The 22,193-nt window shown below is 39.3% G+C and overlaps 1 protein-coding gene across 1 annotated transcript; it reads left to right on the top strand.

The window, feature by feature from the left end:
- The first annotated feature begins 4,154 nt into the window (after window positions 1-4,154).
- On the top strand, window positions 4,155-21,807 carry Chrnb3 (cholinergic receptor nicotinic beta 3 subunit). The gene is made up of 5 exons (XM_046443070.2): window positions 4,155-4,310; window positions 5,408-5,452; window positions 15,380-15,489; window positions 15,853-16,735; window positions 20,970-21,807. Exons 2-5 carry the CDS (start codon window positions 5,426-5,428, stop codon window positions 21,102-21,104), a joined length of 1,155 nt encoding a protein of 384 aa, XP_046299026.2. The 5' UTR covers window positions 4,155-4,310; window positions 5,408-5,425; the 3' UTR covers window positions 21,105-21,807.
- The last annotated feature ends 386 nt before the right edge of the window (window positions 21,808-22,193 follow it).

The following is a 22,193-nucleotide window of genomic DNA, read 5'->3' as shown; positions in this document are numbered from 1 at the left end:
TCACAAGGCCTTTCCTCTGTACCACCTTAGAGGTCCTTTCTCCAACTAACGTCACATCAGGGACTTCAGCATATGATTTTTGGGGGACACAAATATTTAGTCACTAACAGTCAGTACAGGTTTATGTGCTTCAGATAGAAGCCTCACCATCTGACATGGAGAAGAGCAGAACCACTCATTTTCCTTCAGATCCTGGTTAAAAAAAAAAAAAAGCAGGACTCAAAAGTTTTCATCCAGGGTATAGCTGTGGGATGGCAAATATGGGGGATGTCAAGATCATGATTTTAGATTTTCCCTCCCAACATGCAACTCCATGACTGTGCAATTTTCCTGCCAAGAAGGGAAGTTCTTGGGCCCTTGCTCATCTCCAATCCCCCAAATTCAGGGCTTAGGGTTGTCTTAACTGAGAAACCTGTGGTATATGATTATTCAGTAGTTCTCAGCGTCTCTGGAGTTTCTCCATCCATTATAAGAGGATGTCCTTAGAAAATTGTACTAATTGGGCTAAACTGGGATGCAGGGACTCCCAAGGAAATCTAGTATTTAGGGACCCCAGGAACCACTCAAGTGGTGCCTGAGGCAGGGCAGCAGTCAGATGCACATGCACACTTACCAAATAGGGAATTGTTTTTCTCACATACCAGGGAATAGGGAGATAAGAAATCCTAGACTATTAGAGATGAAGCTTCTGTCTGACTTTCTAATCTGCCATCCTGCACGTGTAGCTTTAGTTAAGCTTGCAATATACTTGGATATCAACTCTCTAGGCATCATGTCTCATTTCCTGAGAGGAAGAAAGAGGGGCACATCAAGTTGAATCCATCCTCTTTAACAATCTTCCCTGTAAACCCCACCTTATAGCTTCCATTTGTGTCTTAATTGGCCACATGTGATTCATAGGCCATTCCTACCTGTAAGGGATGCTGGGAGATGAACATTTTAAGTGGCACCATGCAACCCTGATTAAATTCAGCATCTGTTACCAAGGGAAAAGGGAGATGGCTGCTGGACAGAGAACTAGAGTGTCCCCTGAAGTTCACGTGTTGGAAAATTAATTCCCAATGTGGCAGAGTATTAGGAGACGGAGGCTAATGGGGGGCATTTGGGTCATGAGGCACCTTCAAGCATGAATTAATGCCATTATCAAGGGAGTAAATTCCTTACAAAAGAACACGTTTGGTCACGTCTTGTTCCCTCTCTTTCTCTCTCATTGTCTTTCCATTCTTGGATGATGCAGCCTGAAGACTCTTGTCAAATGGTAGCCCTTTGATCTTAGGCTTTCCAGCTTTCAGAACCATTAACCTATAAATTTCTGTCCATTATAAATGACCCAGTCTCTGGAAGTCTGTTATAGCAATACAAAAAGACTAAGATGAGTGTTTTCCAAAAGATATTCTCTACCTTCAAGCAAGTGGGCTCCCTGCTGCAGGGTAAAGCTCAGATAAGGAAGACAGCTATGTCCTCTCTGCTTCTCTCTTCTCCTGAGCAATTCAACTCTAGCCCTGACTCCCCAAATACCACCCAGCAAAACTGAAGCCAAGAAGCTAACTGCATTGTTCAAGTATTTGTTCATTCAATAACAGTTTTCTCAGCAACTACTATGTGCCCAGCAATTGTTCTATGAGCTGGGAAAAGAGTGGTGTGGAAAAGAAGTCCCTAACATTCTGCAACTGATATTATGTATTGTGACAGATAAAAATCCAAGTAAACGAGCAGCAGAATTATGTGCTCTAATGGAAGATAAAATGCCATCAGGGGAGAAAATGGAGAGGGATTATTGGACAGCATAACCTGGAAGGACCTCTGTAAGGAGATGATTTGAGCAAAGACTAGACAAAGTGAAAGAAGGACCACGAGGCTCTCTAGGGAAGAGCCTTCCCAGAGCCCAGGCATCCAGGCTTGTTCTGAAAAGAGGACATAGGTCTGGGGGACTAGGGAGCAGGGATGAGGGCAGAGTGGGAGAAGATAGGGAGTACCTAGGCAGGGCCACAGCATGTGGGAGACCATGGTAAGGTAAACAGGGACATGGACAATAGGCCTCAGTGAACTTCCCTTATCTACAACTGTTCCCCTCCCCGCCCTCCTGCCCTGCCCTAAATGATCCTGCCACCAAAATTCCTATGACCTGGCCCTGCCCCCCAAAAGGGTTCTCCAAAAGTAACTATTTCCTCCATGACCTGGCTCTGCTAAGGCCTTATAAAACCCAGACCCTCAAGGTAGCCTGCTGCCATTTTCCCCCCGAAGATGTGCCCCTCTGGTCCATTGAGGTCTGCCTCCATTTTCTTTATTTTATTTTATATTTTTGTAGTTGTAGATGGACAGCATGCCTCTTTTCTTCCTTCCTTCCTTCCTTCCTTCCTTCCTTCCTTCCTTCCTTCCTTTCTTTTTTGTGGTGCTGAGGATCAAACCCAGTGCCTCACACTTGTTAGGCAAGTGCTTTGCCACTGAGCTACAGCCCAGTCCCTCCCTTTTCTTTTTGTATTTTCTTTCACGTGATTTCAGTAGGGACTTGCGATATTTCTCCTGCATTTGATGAGAAACTATTTACCAGAGAATGAACTCTTCGGTTTTTTAAAAGCTCACTCTAGCTGCTGTGAAAAATGAACTATCAAGAGAGAGAACACAGAAACAATTAGGAAACAGCCCAGAAGATTTGTGAATAGGGCGGTGCCACTGAAGATAACAGGAAATAATAAGAGTTGGAATCTATTTTGAAGGACGTTAAAACTGAATGTGGGGAAGAAGAAAGCAAGAGGTGCCAAGGGTCATGTCAAGAATTTCTGCCTGAGCAAGTGAACACCTCTTCCCTCAGAAAGCTTCTGGGAATTTCCATTTCTCCCCTCTCCTTACAAGTTCCAGGAAGATTTTAGGGCTTTCAGTGATTGATGTGCTGGCAGCTGCCCAACTGTGCTGCTCCTTAATGTAGCCCTGGTTACTATTAACAGTCCAAGTATGGAAGTTTGAGGAGGGTTAACTTTTTAAATATAAGCATAGCTCTCCTGTTTGCATTTTAATATGCTTTCCTGAGTGAAAGAGAAAGGGGCTGGGGACAGCTCATCCATCTTATCTCTGCCTGTGGAGCAATCTTTGGCTGCACCTAGAACTGTTACTGTCTTAGCAACGTGCTTGTGGAAGACTCGTGCACCTAGGGATTGTGTGCTCTTTTGCTTTTCATCCAACTGACAATCTGGATTTTTCTTGGGTAGATCTTGTGGGGAGCTGGGGCATGTCTTATATTGCTATCCTCACCCATCATCTGTGTCTCTCACTGGGAAAAAGTGACTTTCTTTGGTAAAGCATATGGTACAGAATGAGTTGCTTTAGGATATTAACAGGTGTTGAATAGACAACGAGGCTATATTTACAAAACAACAATCAGATACAGCCTTGTTTTCAATTTGGTGGAACAGCATTGAAAAGAAACCAAACTCATCTCTATACTGCATTCCCAAGACATCCCTTTACTTGAGAGTTCCAATCTGAAATCAGGATGTTTTTTAGGCTCTCACATAGTTGGGAGCTGAGAAAAGCATGAGAACCTGGTTGCTAATCAAGGAGGGATTTCATAATGGAGGACTTCCTGAGGAAAAAAAGCAAGAAAACAGGGAGAGAGCCAAGGCAAAGTGTCCAATGAAAATATGCAAGTGCATGGAGAAAGGCCCCCACAGTCTTGCTTCACTGGTTCATTGATTCCTTGTATATTAAATGAGCACCTGCTGTGGGCCAGGCACTGTTCTAGATGCTGGGTAAATGAATATGTGGAACCTGTGCCAGTCTTCATGGAGCTCCAGGGGAAGACACTGACAACATACATAAACATATGATAACATACACATGTTCATCTACAACATACACACAATGACAACATACATACAGTAGATTTTGTTTAAGCATATGAAAGAAAAAAAACAAGCTGTCCACCCTATTAGGGGAAAATCTGTTAGCAAGAACATCTCTGGGTAAAGTACAAGTTCTGGTTTCAGTTGTGTGTATTTGGAGGGAGGTGGGGGTGGACACAGGGAAATGGGTTAAGAAAAGCCTCTCTTGTTTAAGTGGCCTCTGTGGAATCAGGCTGCTTAGAAAGGACAGGTGAAGGTTCAGGTTAGACCAGCCATTCTGCCCCTGAGGTTAATTCAGTTTCCCTCATGATTCTTCCAGCCGCTGCAGGATTCAGTTCAATAGCTGAAAATGAAGATGCCCTCCTCAGACATTTATTCCAAGGTTATCAGAAATGGGTTCGCCCTGTCTTAAATTCTAATGACACCATAAAAGTATACTTTGGATTGAAAATATCTCAGCTTGTAGACGTGGTGAGTAATCCTTGGCACTAATCTAAACAAACAAACAAAAAATGCATTCCTTATAACCTGTTTTTTGAGTCTAAGACTCTTTTCTTTCCCTTGTCTGACATTTCAACTTTAAAAATAATTTATGAAGAAAAGAAAATCTGCCCCCATGGAGCCAGTGAAATGACCCGAAGAAAGAATGTGAAGTCGTCATAGAGTGAATTTTCACTGTGACACTATTACTGTGGGACTTTAAGGCTGAGAGGTGGATGTGGTTGCTAGCTCAGGCCTTGCTCCTAGCAGCGTGGGAAGCTGGACACAAAGGAAGGCAAAACCCAAGGATGATTCAGTGTGACCACAGCTCCTCTCTTTGTGCTCTGGGATGGCAGGGTGCTTGTACCTGCAGGGAGACAGGGCAGTGGTGACTCTACATGGAACAAGGACCATCTCTCTCCCTGGGAAACCCCTTATCTTTCCCTCCACTCTCTGCTCATTTCCCTGTTGAACTCATACTTCTGCCATGATTATGTTCTAGAAAAATCAATGAGCTTAAAACCCAAATGCAGCAGAATCATCCTGATCTGGTTCCCAAAGACTCAAAATAATCCTCCCATGTGGCACAAGTTCCCCCCTCCCCTATCTCACCCACTACAGCTGGCCTCATTCTTTCTAGAAAATCATGCAGAGTTCATCTTCAGTCAAGCTAATACCTCCTTCTATTTTGTACCATTAATATGCCTTCTGTATGTGCAATTTTATATAAGCATTGCCACAATAAACTGCTAATTGTTTTAATAATTATTTTTCGTCTCAAGCAAAATATGCCTAATAGGTTAAGATCCCATGTCATTTAACTGTTCTTAAGTTGAGACTCATGAATACCTCCAAGGTAAGACTCAGGGAGTTCTTTCTTCCTCTTTTTAAATTATTTTTTTGTTCTTGTTTTTTTTATAGTTTTATACATTATAGTTACACATAATAGTGGGATTCATTATGGCATATTCATACATGTACATGATATAATTTGGTTACTCACAGAAAGTTCTTTCTAATGAAAAGACAAACATATAAATTTCCTTCCATTTAAATTTATAGAATCTTTTTAATTGTCCTTTTTTTAGGATGAAAAGAATCAACTGATGACAACAAACGTGTGGCTTAAACAGGTAAATCCAATTCGAGGAGTGTGTCTGCCAATCTAGTCGCTGAAATTCTTTTGTATTTAGACAACCTTCCATCTTAAAAATATTCATTTTAAAAAGCATATTAAGTTCCTCAGGGAGAGATTTGGGAATGGTTGAGAAAGGTCTATTCTCTTTGTTTTCTTCTGTGAGCATTGGTGAGTGGCCCTGCATCTCCTAGGAAGACGTCTTTCTCTGGTGTGGCTTCTGGAAGCAAAACTGTTCCATGGGGTTTGGGCAGGTGGGAGAGTGACTCTGACAGTGAGACTCGGACCTTGGTCCCTGGAGAAAAAGAAAAAAGAGACACCAAGATGCAACTTTCCCCCAATCAGGGTAACTGCTACTGGATGAGAAAAGAAGTGGTGTTAAATTCACCTGTCTTCTCTGGTCCTCCATGGGAAGAATGTACTTCTAATCCCTTATTGTTCCCTAGAAAGAACTGACCACGAAAAGAGGAAATAATAGAAGGCTGCCCATCATAAATTTCTGAAAAAGTGAAGCCCCAAACAAAATACCCAATACATGTTTTCCCAATAAAACTGAAGATGTATTTTGAATAGTTTTCCATTTTCTTCTTGAGTGATAATTCAACCATCACCTGTTTCCTAAAACCAGAGAATTCTGTTCAGAGGCGTTTGTTCTGGAACTGTCAGAATTACCTTTCAAAACCCAATCTTGCATGTTATGTGAAAGGAGAAGATATTGACATTTGTTTGATAATAGCTGATAACTTTAGTTTAATTGCTTATTTTTTTATTTTTGTTTTGTTCACAAATATTTTTTAATGAACATCCAGATGTTGCCTAATCCATCCAGAGGTTTTAAATATTCCACATGGGGATATCTTAAATATCTGACTTAATTGTAACATACATAAGTAATACTTTTCATTTGCTTATATTGAAATAAATTAGTTACCTATTCAAGATTTGTAGATATTGTTCAGTTCTTCCTGCTAATGGCTTATAAGGAAAAATGTATAAAAGAAATTGAAGAGAAGATTACCTAAGTTTTATTTTTCCCACTCCCAAAACATTAATCAGACTTAGAGAATTAATATGCTTATTACCACTTTCTCTTCCTCATTTCTTAATTGATAGATACATGAGCAAATTGTGAAATGAATCTGCATATTATTTTATTTGCAAATAAAAATAAATATCCATGAGAAAATACTAAGCTGGGAATGTATATGTATAAATACAATTTAAACAAACATATCTTGTTATATACCTATCTTATTTCTCTGTGAATTATCTCACTTTTGCAGTTTAGAAGCTGCAGAATTTAGAATTATTTGGAGTTGATAAAGACCAATAAGAAGTTCTATATTTGAGCTTGCAGGAGAGAGAGAAAACCGACACTTTTAAAATATAGTGTACATTTTAAAGTGTAAAGGCTTAGGAAGTTAACAGAAAAAGAAGGCATTTGACCTCAGCCTACATGTGATTTTTACACCTTTTTTTTTTCTTAAAGCTATGAGGGTAAAGAAAGATGAAGGATAAAAAAACGGCATAGAACACTGGCCATAGAGCTGAGTAGCAAAGCACTCGCCTAACATATGAGAGGCCCTGGGGTTCAATCCCCTGTACCACAAATAATAATAACAATAAAACAAAATTGATGTTTAAACAAACTGCTATCATTGGTGTTTTTTGCAGATTTCCATTCTGGCGCAGCTAATAATAATAACTAAGATTTACTGAGTGATTAAGTTCTCAAGCACTATGCTGAGTGTGTCACGGGAATGATCTCATTTAATTCCCTCAGCTACTTTGTGGTTTTATTACTCTCCCTACTCTCTATTATTTTCCTACTAAGCATTAGGAATTTGAATAGACTTGTCCCAGGTCACACACTGCTCAGTGAAGTCTGGCTTTTATAAAGGAATCATTCCCTTATCTTAGACTGAATGGAACAGACGGAGGTGTCCTGTCTTCCTCTCAGTGCCGTTCCTGTATTCTCCTTTCTTAATCCTGGTCTTCAAGACTTTTGATCCTTCAACCTCCAGGACATCTATCTAATGGATCTGGTATAGAAGGATATTTAGGAGAAAATATTCATTCCATCTTCCATTTGTTCAAGAGTATTTAAGAGTATATAGTATAATCTTCACTAAGTACTTGGCACTTTGCTAACTCACTCCCAAGACAAATGCTGCCTTCAAGGAGAAAAAACATTAGTATGCGAAAATATTTAATTAATAATAATGACATCTATAATATGATAAATACCAAAAAGAAGTACATATAAGGTTTTTTTATATGTACTTGTTGCAATACAAATACATATAATGTATATGTCTGTGGCAATACAAAAATGACAGTGAGACAGGGAGAAAGCCAAGGAAAATTCCAAGAGGAAAAGATGCTTAATTTGGGTCTTACAGGACAAACAGAAGTTCTACAAACCTAAAAGGTAGAGAAGTTATGAACCCCATATAGTATGCCCAGTAACAGGACTTTCCAAAACTACTACACCCAAGCCAACCTACTGGAAACTCTTTTCATTGATCCCAGAGTACCTCAGTCAAAATTAAGACCTAAGGGCTCAGTTTCTCCTCTTTCCTCATTTCCTTCCCACATATTGACCAATGCTTGCTTGATTTCTTTTCGGTACTGGGGATTGAGCCCAGGGACGCTTAACCACTGAGGCACATCCTCAGTCTCCTCCCCCTTTTTTATATTTTATGGAGACACAGGGTCTCGTTGAGTTGCTTAAGGCCTCGCTAAATTGGTGAGGCTGGCTTTGAACTCATGATCCTTCTGCCTCAGCCTCCTGAGCCACTAGGATTACAGGCATGTGCCACTGTGCCCGGCCTGACCAATGCTTTCTAATTCATAGCCACAGAGAATAAAATTCTACATATGTGAAACAAAGCATGTTCCATTGTAGCATACAAAACTGACATGCTTGGGGCTTTTTTGTTTGTTTGTTTGTTGTTTCTGTACCTAATCCTCTCATCTGATTCTCTGTTTTCGTAATTCTTCTATGGTATATATTTAAACATTCCTTTTCTATCTTCTCAGCCAAAGGTGTTTATAAAGCACAAATATAGTGACATCCAGAGAAAGCCTATTTTTATTTTATTGATTTTATTTGGCAAACTTGTTTGTCTTGCTTCTTTGTACTTCCAGAGAGTAACAAAAACCCTATAAACCATAAATATATTATTAATATTGACTACATGAGAAAGGTCTTAGTGCCCTAGCACCCTCAGATTCTATACCACCATGTTCAAGGTTAGGAAAACAGCACTGTAAGCATCTTAAAGGAAATGGAAGAAATCACTTTTTGTTTTAGTCAGCTTCTTCACTGCTGTGACTAAAGAACCCAACCAAAACAATTGGAGAGTAGGAAAAGTTTATTTGGAGGCTTACAGTTTCAAAGGTCTCAATCCATTCCTTGGGGCTCAAGGTGAGGTAGGACTTCATGGCAGAAGAGTGTGGCAGAGGAAAACAGCTCACTTGGTGATCAGGAAACAGGGAGAGACTCCACTCTCCAGATACGAATATATATCCCATTACCCTGTCCCCAAGTCTCACCTCCTCCAGCCACACCTTACCACTCCAGTTACCACTCAGTTAATCCCTACCAGGGGATTAATTCACTGATTGGGTTAAGACTCTTACAACCCAATCATTTCTCCTCTGAGCCTCCTTGCATTGTCTCACCTGTGAGCTTTTGGGGGACACCTCACATCTAAACCATAACACCTTTTTTTCTAATGACACAATGTCACAAGGGTAGAACCCTTTGACCTCCACATTATCATGAATAATCACTATGACAGTGAATGTCAGTGAGCTTTCACTGAGAGCCTACTATGTGCTGAGTGGTATGTGCTATACTTGAATACAAGTAGCAGCATAGTAGGTGCATTCACATCAACATCACCACAAATATGAGGAATGCATCCTACTACAACCCTACGTAACAGTCACTATGTTCCTAAACTGGGGGCCAAATTGAGCTGGGACAGCACTGTAGTCCTCGGATGCCAGTTACTGTGACATCATTGCAAAGAATTTGAGTGAAACACAAAGTCATAAGCAAAAGTTTAATAGAGAAAGTGAGAAGCGAAGGTAATGTACAGCATAGGAACTGCACACCCACCTTGAAGAAAGGAGCGTGTGGTGCTCACAGGCTGGAGTTTTTAAGGAAACTGAGTCCTTTGTTCCAGCCTCGATTTCCCTGTCCCCCCTTATTTAGTTTATTACCCTTTGGATAGCTTTCAGCAAGCTTTCTTTGTGAGGGTCTCAATATTCTGGTAGACAGGATGGTTGTGGCATAGTTTACATAATAAGGGAAGGTTCCAGTAACTTGGTTGCAAGAGATAATGATGACATTTTCTGAAAAAAAAAATAGTGCCCCCTGAGGGGTTATAATTAGCTGTAGCTGGTGTGTGGGGGAATGTTTCGATATACCAGAAACCACTTCTCAGATGCTCATCTGTTTCAGTTAAGGTCACCAGGATTTTAAGTAATAATTCCCTCCAGGGTTTATAATTCTCTACAGTTTGTGGAAGATTAGACATTCAGATCTCATTCCCAAATGCTTGCCCAGTTACATAAAGTTCCCCACTGTTTCTGTTTTATGATTCCTGAATTTTTCTTGGTGCATAGGCCTGATATCTATCCTTCATCATCCTTTCCCTCTACCCACTTATTCGTGGCCAACTAATCTACCTAACAACCAGGTGATAAGAATCTTTCAGCATCATTATAATCTATGGGACCACTGTCACATATATAGTCTGTCATTGACCAAAATGTGGTATGTGACCCATGACTTAATTTGCTTATTTTTACCTTTTAGTCTTAGTATTACAGGAAGAATCATTTGAGGAATTTATTTACAGTAAAAACATCTTATGATTTCAACTTAAATAAAAAAAATTGGTTTTGCATTGTGGTAATAGGCATTTATGAGTGATATTCTAGGTAACATATGTCAAAAAAGACAATTTTAAGAGAATATGGACTTGATATGAGTTTGAAATTGCACTTTTCCAAGTTAAGAAACCTAGACTTGGAATATTTTTCCTTTTTTAAAAAAATTTCTTAGTCATGGATTAACTTTTGATATTTTCTCTGATATAGCCTGTCTTCTTTGTTTCCTGCAAAACGACAGCTCTCAAACCAGGAACGTCTGCAACATTGAGCTGATGTTTGTGAAGGGCTTTGAGAGTCTTAGTTAGAACATGCTACACAAACATGGGATATTATTTCTAATCTTTTAGTATAAAAAGAGAGGGACAGGAGGTTAATCTCCAGTTGCAGTCAGGGCTTTAGAGAAATGACCAGAAATATCCCACAGCTCCTAAGAGCACAAGATAGAGGATTTGGATTTTGAATCCTCAGCTGGCTGCTGGCTACAGCACTCCCTGTAATGTGTACTGTTTTCCACCCACAATCATCCTGGGGTTTGGGACCCAGCCCATGGTAAGTGCTCAATCTGGTAGAAACTGGTTGCCTCCCACCCCCATGGGCATCTCAGGAATGAACTCTGATTCCTCAGGGCTGGTTATGAAAGGTCACCAAGGTTGTGAGGAATATCTCCCTCAACCCTGCAATACAGCATAAAGGGTAAAGATTAGTGATTTGTCTAAATTGTATAAATAGCAAAGGTTAATCCAGATGTGCAACTCAGAGTTTTAAATTCTAATTCAGTGTGCTTCCTGTTTTAAGTATACCAAAGTAAGTAGCATTAACCAAAGTCCCACCTAGCCCCCTTTTCTATATGGTTAGGAATGCAGCCTGATTGCACTATAGATCTCTTCATATCCCCAAGGATTCAGACACATCCCTCATTCATCACTCATTCCTCTATATCAGCTTTCACATAGGCTATTCCACCTACAGCCAATCTTCTGCCTGCCCCACACCACCACCTAGTGCTCTGACTGCTTCTCACCTTTCATATCTCAGCTGAAATGTCACCTCATCAGAATTACTTGCCCTATCTACTCCTTTGTTCTGTACCATGCGCCCAATCCATCTGCTCCATAACAACAAGGTGTGGGTATTATGTGTTAGTTTGCTTTTTTATTTTCTGAATCAGACCCTGGCCAGGAGTACATTACAGCAGGTGCAAGCACAGTGCTCAGTGCTGGGGAAGCTTTACATATTTGTTAAATAAATGAATTCCTCGAAAACCATGAATCCCATCCACATTATCCCTGGCCACAGCTGCTAATCCTACTGTTGGAAGTCAGGTAAGCAAGATGAATCTTTCTGGCTTAGAAATCTCTCCCCCTGGGGTCTGCCCCAGTTCCCTTAGAACAATTTGTAGAATTGGTATTTGTTTGCTGCAGTTTGCAACAAAGCAGAAACCTTAGAATTTTTGCCATTCTCTCTCCTGCTTTTCAGGGAAGAGCTGGGTGTAGGTAAAAACCCATTGTGTCTGTAGAAGGAAGCAAAGTGGATCTGAGAACAAGACAATTTCATTTCCAGCAATCTTTATGCCCCAAACAGAGGACTGTAGGTTGGTCTCATTAGCTGTGTTCAGTCATGTTATTTTTTTTAAAGCTGGGCCTAGAGTATAAAAGCACAGCTCTGGCCAAACTCCCCAAGCTTAGCTGTCTCTGGTGTTCTTGGCTGTGTGCTGCAGCTTGATAACCACTCAGCTTCTTCCTAGGATCAACTGAGAACATCTTACTTGCAAGTGAAAGGCAACCTAATCCAAATTAGCATCAGCATATAGAAAGTTTACTGGCTCTTCCACTTCCATTCTGTTCACCCAATGCTGCTGAGTTGAGAGTGGGACAAGGTGGTTCCCTACAATGAAAGGGGTCTTCTAAAAATGCAGTAATAAGAAAATAAACAACCCAAGTAAAAAATATGCAAAAGATTTGACATTTCACCAAATAAGATGCATGAACAGTAAATAAGGAAATTGCATTTTAAAAACTACTAAGAGGGCTGGGGATGTGGCTCAGTGGTAGAGGTAGAGCACTCGCCTCATACATGTGAGGCACTGGATTCGATCCTCAGCATCACATAAAAATAAATAAGTAAAATAAAGGTAAAATAAATAAATAAAAACTACTAAGAGATACCATTCACATCTATTTAAATATGGAGAAACTTAACAATGTGATTATAGCAAGTGCTGAAGAAGATGAAAACAACTGGAACTTCCATACATGGCTAGTGGGAATGAAAAATAATTCCTCCATCTGGAAAGCTGGCTGTATGGTGTAAAATTAAGCAGATAGTTACTCTATTGTTAAGTAGATAGTTAATCTATTGTTACAGAGCTGGGGACTTCTGAGAAACTGAGGCAGCATGAAGATTCCCCCCTTCAAACACTAATTCTTTTTTTGGGGGGTGGGGAGGTTACTGAAGAGTGAACTCAGGGGCACTGAGCCACATCCCCAGCCCTATTTTGTATTTTAGTTAGAGACATTGAATTGCTTAGCACCTGACTTTTGAACTCACAACCCTCCTGCCTTAGCCTCCTGAGCTGCTGGGATTATAGGCATGCACCATCAAACCCTAATTCTTGAGATCAAGTCAGAAAGATTTCAGACACGTCACTCAGAGTCACAGGAATGAGTTTATTGAAGCAATAGGAAAAGGGAAAGAGGTCCCTCTTAAGGGAGAGTGTGGGTCCTCTCAGAGAGGAGAGGGCCAGTGTGTCTCTCCTGCACTCCAGTTTTATTGGGGATCCCAGAGAAGTTTTCCAGAGATCCCACCTAGGTCCATCTCCAGACTTTTGACTGACAGCAAGATGACATCAGACTTTCGAGTACCCACTGCCATCACAACTTTAGGTCACTTTGTCCCGTGCTGACCACTTCTAATTGAATACTAACCATACATTCCTCTGATTTTATGGTTAGAAGGAATTATCCTTATTTTCCTGAGTTTTGAAATCTGGTCTATGAAAAGGGTCACAAAATCTTCCTGCCTCACTGTAACTTGGGTTCCTTATATCAATATTATTTTGGGCCTGCATTTCTCTGCAGGTAACAGATAGTTTGCTGAGGAATGTGACATAGGCTGTTCACTTAGGCCAAGCAGGGCAACCGGTAAATTGTTTCTTAGAAAAAAAGCATATGGGGGTCAGCACAATGGGCCCTTTTTATAGAATTATTTCCGTAACCTCGTGTTCTCACCATTCTCATCTGTCTGTCCCCTCACACTATGACCCAGCCATCCTATCCTATTGACCCAAGAGAAATAAGAATTTATTTAACCCCCCAAATATATTAAACATTAACAATGGCTTTATTTACAATCATCAAAACCTTGAAAGAATCCACATATCCTATTGGTGAAGGGATAAAGTGTGGTACATTCATACAACGCAATACTGCTCACTCATAAAAATGAAGAAACCACTGCCAAGACGGCATAGAGGACTCCAAATGCACTGCTAAATAGAGGTCAGGATCGACAAGCTGCATGATTTCATTTGTAGGACATGTTGGAAAAGGTAAAATTATAGAGACAGGAAAATCAACAACTGCCAGGTAAATAGAGAAGCCTTAGAGCACCAAGTGCCTACGTAAATACTTTAAATTGTCAACCTATGTAAGAGTGATAAAAGGTTTTTTTTTTCTTATGCTTTAGATTTTAGCTTTTAAAAGGCCTCTTAGATCAAATTTTGTTTAAGATAGTGTTTCATCTGGAATTTACAGGCATCATGCATATTTCAGTATTTTACCTCCTAGTGGAGTCATCCATCTGCCAGCTCTTGACTTTTTAATGGCAAAGTTGGCATCAAAGGGCTCAAGGAAGCATCACGCTGGGCACACCCTTCTAACTCTTGGAAATGTCAGTTAACATTATTCTACATGGTTACTCAGCTATCCTCATGAGAGACAATGGAATGGAAGAATTTAATTTTCAGGTCAGATTTCATAAGAGTCTGGATCCAAAATTTTAACATAAAGTTCACTTCTGCTGTAACTGGGTCATCCATATATCATCCTCATTTGTGCCCTTCCCCTTCCTCCACCTCCTCCTTCTTCTTTGTATAACAAAATAATTTGTATTTCAGCACAAAAATACTCCAGGCATAACTACATTAGAAGGCACAATGAAGTACCAAAATGCTTGCAACTTCTAAAAAGGATGTTTTCATTTACAGACGTGAGACAGGCAAATATTTTTTTTCCACATCAGAAGAAATCAAAGTTTAGAATTTATGGGGATATCAAAATAAAAACTAGAGTATTCAGTATTTATAAGAGACATGCAAAAATACTTAACATACATCATACTCATGACTTTCATAATGCAGTCAATTAATAGTTAAGTTTTTTTGATCTGGTTCCAACAGCCCTATAAAACATGCTAAATAATTTCCTCTGTATGAAGAGAAAAATGTAAGCATATGGAGGATAACAATATTAGGCATATAAATTTAAACCATAATTAGGAGTTGCAAAATAAACTCAGATTTAACCATGCTAGGAATTGAACACAGAGCCTGATACATGTTATGCTGTGCTCTACCAATGAGCTACACCCCCAGCTCTCTGGATATTTCATATTAAAATAATATGTGGATGTTAATCCAAGACTCTTGAGTGATGTTCACTCGTGTACTTATGATCGAGAGATGAAAATCTCACTGGATCAGCCCTCCCAAAATAAACTGAATTAGATATATCATTGCTTTTCTTTTGTTTGTTTCTTAAGAGAAAATAGACTGAAAAGATACTTTAGGAATAATGGCATTTGTTGTTAAACCTCTTCATTGTGAAATCAACAAGGAGACAAGATGTAGGCCTAGGAGAGATCAGTTGTATTCCAGATTTCCAGGTAGGGTTATAAGGTCTAACCTGGTGAATTCCCATTCTTAACAAAATAATGGATTGGCAAATTAACAGAAACTTAAATATCCTAATGTTTAACATGAATTTTCAGAATAAAATTACAATATACTCATTTCCTGCAGGAATGGACAGACCACAAATTACGCTGGAATCCTGATGAATATGGTGGAATTCATTCAATCAAAGTTCCATCAGAATCTCTCTGGCTTCCCGACATAGTTCTCTTTGAAAAGTAAGTATTACAGAAGAAGGTCACATTAGATATATTAACACTGGTATAGAAAAGTCTGGGGCAAAAACATAAGCAACAAATGCAAAAGAGAAGAAGAAAAAGAAAAGCCTGGGGCAGAATAATTAAGAGAAATTCACGGCTTCACAAAATAATTGTTTCTTTTTAAAACAGTGTTTAACATTGTAGTAGGAAAGTAATAAAAGTAAAGTAATACTGTGTTGGAGGGGAAAAAACTCAAACTCAAAGGTGTTCAACTAACTTAAAAACTAATTAACTAGTAGGAATATAATAATGGTAACTAATAAACAAACTAAAGAACTAATAAGTGCTCAACTAACTAACGTGAATCTACTTTTATGACAGTGCAGATGGACGTTTTGAAGGCTCCCTCATGACCAAGGTCATAGTAAAATCTAATGGAACCGTCATTTGGACCCCTCCCGCCAGTTATAAAAGTTCATGCACCATGGATGTTACATTTTTCCCATTTGACCGGCAGAATTGTTCAATGAAATTTGGATCCTGGACTTATGATGGTACCATGGTTGACCTTATTTTGATAAATGAAAATGTTGACAGAAAAGACTTCTTTGATAATGGAGAATGGGAAATACTAAATGCAAGAGGAATGAAGGGAAACAGAAGAGATGGTTTATATTCCTATCCATTCATTACTTATTCTTTTGTCCTGAGACGCCTGCCTTTATTTTACACTCTTTTTCTGATAATCCCCTGCCTGGGTCTGTCTTTTCTAACAGTTCTTGTGTTCTATTTACCTTCCGATGAAGGTGAAAAACTTTCATTATCAACATCTGTTCTGGTTTCTCTGACAGTTTTTCTTTTAGTAATTGAAGAAATAATTCCATCTTCTTCAAAAGTCATTCCACTCATTGGAGAGTACCTTTTGTTCATTATGATTTTCGTTACCCTGTCCATTATTGTTACTGTTTTTGTAATTAATGTTCACCACAGATCTTCTTCGACTTACCATCCCATGGCCCCTTGGGTGAAGAGGCTATTTCTGCAAAAACTTCCTAAATTACTCTGCATGAAGGACCATGTGGATCGCTACTCTTTCCCAGATAAAGATGAGAGTAAACCAGTAGTAAAAGGTAAAGCCCTGGAAAAAAAGAAACAGAAGCAGCTTAGCAATGGAGAAAAAGTTCTGGTTGCTTTTCTGGAAAAAGCTGCAGAGTCCATTAGATACATTTCAAGACATGTGAAGAAAGAACATTTTATCAGCCAGGTGAGTAAACTGTAGTTACAATAATGCTGCCTTTGAGTTGTGCAAAAGACTACTATTTCAACATTTATTTGTAACAAAATACTGTCATTGTTTTAAATGTGACATTATTATTTATCATCTTTACATGCACAACATTTAAAACAAACCCTGACTTACAATAGGGATCTTAGTAGACTAAGCATGATTCCTTATAATTCCTCAATTCTATTTTAAATAATTAAATCATGCTTTTTCAATTGGATATCCTGGTGTCTGGTCATTTCTCTCTCATTTTTCATGGGATGTTAGATGTTTTCATATATAGTATTTAAGGGGGGGGGAGCCAGAAAGAATAAAATTTAAAATTAACATAAAATTTAGTAATTAGCTATTTTGTTGAGGGAAGAGTATCTTGTTATTTAGTTTACAGATTTAAAAGAAAAAGTATAAAACAATGTGGTGACAAATACTTCTAGTCCCAGCTACTCAAGAGGCTGAGGCAGGGTGACTACTTGAGCCCAGGAGTTGGAGACCAGTCCGGGTGACACAGTGAGACTCTACCTCAAAAAAAAAAAAAAAGTGGATTTCAAACTCAAAACCATGCTAGACTCAGATCCTACACCCATGCTGTATGACTCAACTGTAGCTTCTGTTTTCTAAAACCTACCTTAAAGAGTATGATGAAGAATAAATGAAAGAAAGTGTAAATTATGCAATGTGTGCTCAGCATATGTGCTTAAACAAGTCCCATCTTTATATCAATTTATAGGGTTCAATTATTGTATTCTAAAATTGGTGAAAATTAATGCCAAGAGCCAGCACCATAAATAAGCTTACAGAAGAACTTTTTTTTGGAAATATTCTTCTATATTTTATCTTGCCCACACAGACCTTTCCTTCACTGCTTGTCACGTTTTTCATCTACTTGAAATTTATTTTTAAATGATGGAAAAATTACTGCTGCTACAAAACAAGCATTTTTGGCTATTAAGTAGGAGTTTTGTGTGCCTTTTCTTTATATCTTTAAAAAATACTATTGCAAAGATTTAAATAGTTTTTTTAAAATTATAAAAATAACATGTTTTCTTGTATTATTTCATTGACTAGACTGCTCATTCCTTTGGTTTGGAGCTCTGTACCTTCCTGTATCCCAATTATCTCACTCCAGTAAGATTGGCAGCCATTAGGAAGTCAAACAACAACAAGTGCTGGCGAGGATGTGGGGAAAAGGGTACACTTGTTCATTGCTGGTGGGACTGCAGATTGGTGCAGCCAATTTGGAAAGCAGTATGGAGATTTCTTGGAAAGCTGGGAATGGAGCCACCATTTGACCCAGCTATTCCCCTTCTTGGTCTATTCCCTAAAGACCTAAAAAGAGCATGCTACAGGGACACTGCTACATCGATGTTCATAGCAGCACAGTTCACAATAGCAAGACTGTGGAACCAACCCAGATGCCCTTCAATAGACGAATGGATAAAAAAAATGTGGCATTTATACACAATGGAGTATTACTCTGCATTAAAAAATGACAAAATCATAGAATTTGCAGGGAAATGGATGGCATTAGAGCAGATTATGCTAAGTGAAGCTAGCCAATCCCTAAAAAACAAATGCCAAATGTCTTCTTTGATATAAGGAAAGTAACTAAGATCAGAGTAGGGACAAAGAGCAGGAGAAGAAGATTAACATTTAACAGGGATGAGAGGTGGGAGGGAAAGGGAGAGAGAAGGGAAATTGCATGGAAATGGAAGGAGACCCTCAGGGTTATACAGTGGAGGGGGTAGAGAGAGAGGAGGGGAGGGGAGGGGAGAGGTGGGGAAGGGGGAGGGTGGAGGATGGGAAAGGCAGCGGAGCACAACAGACACTAGTATGGCAATATGTAAATCAATGGATGTGTAACTGATGTGAGTCTGCAATCTGTGTATGGGGGGAAGGTGGGAGTTCATAACCCACTTGAATCAAAGTGTGGAATATGATATGTCAAGAAATTTGTAATGTTTTGAACAACCAACAATAAAAAATAAAAAAAAATAAAAATAACATGTGATTACTATTGGGAATTTGGAAAATTCAGAATAATGTAGACAAGAGGAGTAAAATTGTAATACGGAGCTTGGAGTTGGATAGATTCTTTGTCTTAAAATTCAAAGAATGAGATTCCACGGATAGCAACGGGCAAAAGCAAAGTATAAGAATGTATTAAAGCTAAGGGAAGCTAAGCTCCTGTGACTGGAAGGGGACCCCAGAGGGTTGCTAGTGAATGGCTACTGTCTAGGGATTTATATGGATCTAGAGGTTTAAGGAAGTCAGCTCCTGGCCCAATCCTGGATAAGGCACTCAGTGTCCACAAGGTATTCATGCAGGCTTCAGACTGATCAAAGTATTGATCAGGCATTTTCCTTCTTTGAAGAGGCTGTGCACTCCAGGTCATGTTCATACTGATTTAAAAATAGCCTTTTTGCAAGTTTCTCAGCAAAAACCTGCAGCTGTTTGTGCTCTGCTCCACAGAAAGTTGCCCCGGGGCCCATTTCCCTATTTGCCTAGCCTTATCTTTTCCTCCTGACTTCAAAATCATTAATGATCCCAGCACTTTTATAAGGTTGACTTTTTAAATATTTTAATGTATCTTCTTTGAGTGCATTTCCCCCAAGGTCTTGTTTCTTAACCTCTGTAAGCTTGGAATACATTTCAGTTCAATGCCAGTAGCTTCCTGCAGTAGCAATCTGTGTTCTGCCTCCCCTCTCATATGGCAGGCCGGCTTCCTGTTCTATTCCATTTTTACAGAATCCCATATACACTTGCTCCTCAACTAACAATGGGGTTGCATTTCAATAAACTCATCATAAGTTGAAAATATCCTAAGTCGTAAATGCATTGAATCTAACTAACCTATCAGACGTCATAGCTCACCAACATAGCACCCTGTAGAATGTTTGTCCCCCTACCAAACTGCCAACCTGACCGTGGAGCTGACTAGGGGCTGCAGCTGATGTTAGCCTGTAAGGAATAATAATAAAGAGAGACACAGACAGGGTGCAGAGGCAGGGAAGGTGGCAGAGTATCTCCTCGTCCAAGTGGCCATGTTTATTTATACCAATAGGTTACATTAGTTCATTAGTATTATAACCACATTATTGTTTAGAGTATCAGTAAGGTTGCTTATTCTGCAGTTACATTTCACAGTTAACATATGTAATGTTAGGAGTTTTGTGGAGCTCTCAAGAAGGTCCGTTGTCTGAAGTTATTGTTAGGCAGGCAGCTCCAGGAACACCAGAGCTTAGTGAAACATTGTAGTTATCAAGCAAGCAAGTCCTTTACTCCCAGGAGCTATGTGCCTGCAATCAAGGTCAAGGCTTGATGAGGCTCTGACACAGAGGCATCTCAGGGCATTGCCATACAGCTAGACATTGCACATATATTAGCTATGTTATTAGATCCTAAGAGAGATTACCAGGCCTTATAAGGGTGGGAAACAGTGTGCATGTTACCCCCGGGAGTTTTCTCACCAGGGGAACGCTTCTCTGTACATTTTCACCATCAGAATCCCTACATTAGCCAGAACCAAGATTGAGGATGGCACTGCATATCCTTAGCCCCAGGAAAGATGCAAATTCAAAATCTGAAGTACAATTTTTACTAAATGAGTATCTTTGTAGCATCATTATAAGTTGAGAATTTGCTGTTGAACCATGGTAAATCAGGGACCAGTAGAAAGGGAACATTTATTTCCCCTTAAAATATGGGAACCCACTCTTCCCTTTCAGACTTACTATTCTTGCTGCTTGATCCTGCTGTGACCTCTCTCAGTTAAGCCTAGTGTTTATTCCACCCCAATTTCCCTTTCTAGCTACATAAGCTCTTCATTTCCTCTCTCCCTTAAGAATGCCTGTCTTCCCCTGGTCGTTTCTCTGTGGCAGTGTCTGTCATTCTGGACCTGTGGCAGCAGATATATTAGCTTTTCATTTGTGGAAAAAGTAATGTTTATAAATACATAAATAATTCTATTGTTTTTATTTTACTTTTTAAATATTGATGAGAGTATTTCTGTATATTCAGCTTACAAGCTGTTTTCTTTGGGCACAATTAGTAAAATCACTGGATAGAATTTGAGCCTATTATCATGTGCAATGTGTTAGGTGAATTTGAAAACTTAAGTGCTATAAATCTGAATATTACTCTTTTTAAATTACTTAAAGAATTCAGAATAGTTGCCCAGCATCTTGAATGAGAGGTATCTTTTTCTCTTTTGCAGGTAGTTCAAGATTGGAAATTTGTAGCTCAAGTTCTGGACCGAATCTTCCTGTGGCTCTTTCTAATAGTGTCAGTTACAGGCTCGGTTCTTATTTTCACACCTGCTTTGAAGATGTGGCTACATAGCTACCATTAGGAACAAGTCTCCAGAACCATTTAGAAGACATAGTATAAAGACAAAAATCACACCTTAGAACTGATACGTGGCTAGTATGTGCATAGAATCCACATGCACTTGCTTATCCTAAGAGCCACAGTTGTATAGTCTTTACAGATATTAAGCATCATTGATGAGAGAAACTTGAGTAAATGTGGGTTTGCCCAAGTTATTTGGTGACCACTGAAGTGAGTTGGTTTTACAGAATTCAAGAAGGCCTCCAAGTCATGCCATTTGTGAGGGCAATCCCTGGAGCTCCTGCATCTATTCATCTTCCTGTGGTCTGGTCTGAGTTGCAAACTGGGCCTTGAGGTGCTTCTCTAGAAATGTGGATGAATAAATATCAACAATGGTTTGGGAAATTATTCTGGTCCAACCACACCTGGTACAGCACACTTATTATTACACAGATTCTAAGATGCGACTGGTCAACTAATGTTCCTCATAATGTGGCTTTCATTGAAAGATTACCTTGATTGAATAATGTAGACCTCTAAGGCAGGTATTATTTGTGATTTATTCATAGCCTTATAAAGCTTTTCCTAAAGGTGAAAGTAGAAGCCTGCTGTCAGTTGTGACTTGCTTTAAAATCATATCAAAATAATTTACAATAGAAACAAAGTCATCTACTACCAGAAGTGTATCCATTAATACTCATTTATCATTTCCTAGGAAAGTAAAGTTCTGAATATTCTCTGATAATGGTTTTTGGTGTCTCCTCATTTAAAGGAATCTATTCCACCAGAGTCCTCTGTGTTTCCCAGTCTGTTTCCATGTGTGTCCCTGTCCCGAGGCTGTGCTTTATCCCCTACCTCCACCATTAAAACTCTGAGGAAATGTCTATTCAGATTGGTTTTTGCCATCACTGCCATCAAATCCTTCTGAACTTTAGCTTAAAGCAATTTTCTCATTACCCATTTATAAATCCAAATTCCACCAAGCATGGTGCCTCATGCCTATAATCCCAAGGATTTGGGAAGCTGAGACCAGAGGATTGCAAGTTCCAGGTCAGCCTCAGCAACTTAGTGAAACCCTAGGAAACTTTGCAAGATCCTGCCTCAAAATAAA

This window comes from Marmota monax, unplaced genomic scaffold, assembly GCF_021218885.2.
Source record: "Marmota monax isolate L192 unplaced genomic scaffold, Marmota_monax_Labrador192_F-V1.1 WCK01_AAM20220418_F8-fsc00252, whole genome shotgun sequence".
Lineage (NCBI taxonomy): Eukaryota > Metazoa > Chordata > Mammalia > Rodentia > Sciuridae > Marmota > Marmota monax.
Note: the sequence above shows the minus strand (reverse complement) of the source record. Positions and strands in the feature narration are given on the sequence as shown.

What these genes read in the sequence shown, in the direction of transcription:
- Chrnb3 (XM_046443070.2), top strand. Translation starts at nt 5,426, where the DNA reads ATGACAACAAACGTGTGGCTTAAACAG. An exon ending in CAAACGTGTGGCTTAAACAG is followed by an intron (nt 5,453 to 15,379) that starts GTAAATCCAATT and finishes CATTTCCTGCAG; the next exon opens with GAATGGACAGACCACAAATT. An exon ending in AAGAACATTTTATCAGCCAG is followed by an intron (nt 16,736 to 20,969) that starts GTGAGTAAACTG and finishes TCTCTTTTGCAG; the next exon opens with GTAGTTCAAGATTGGAAATT.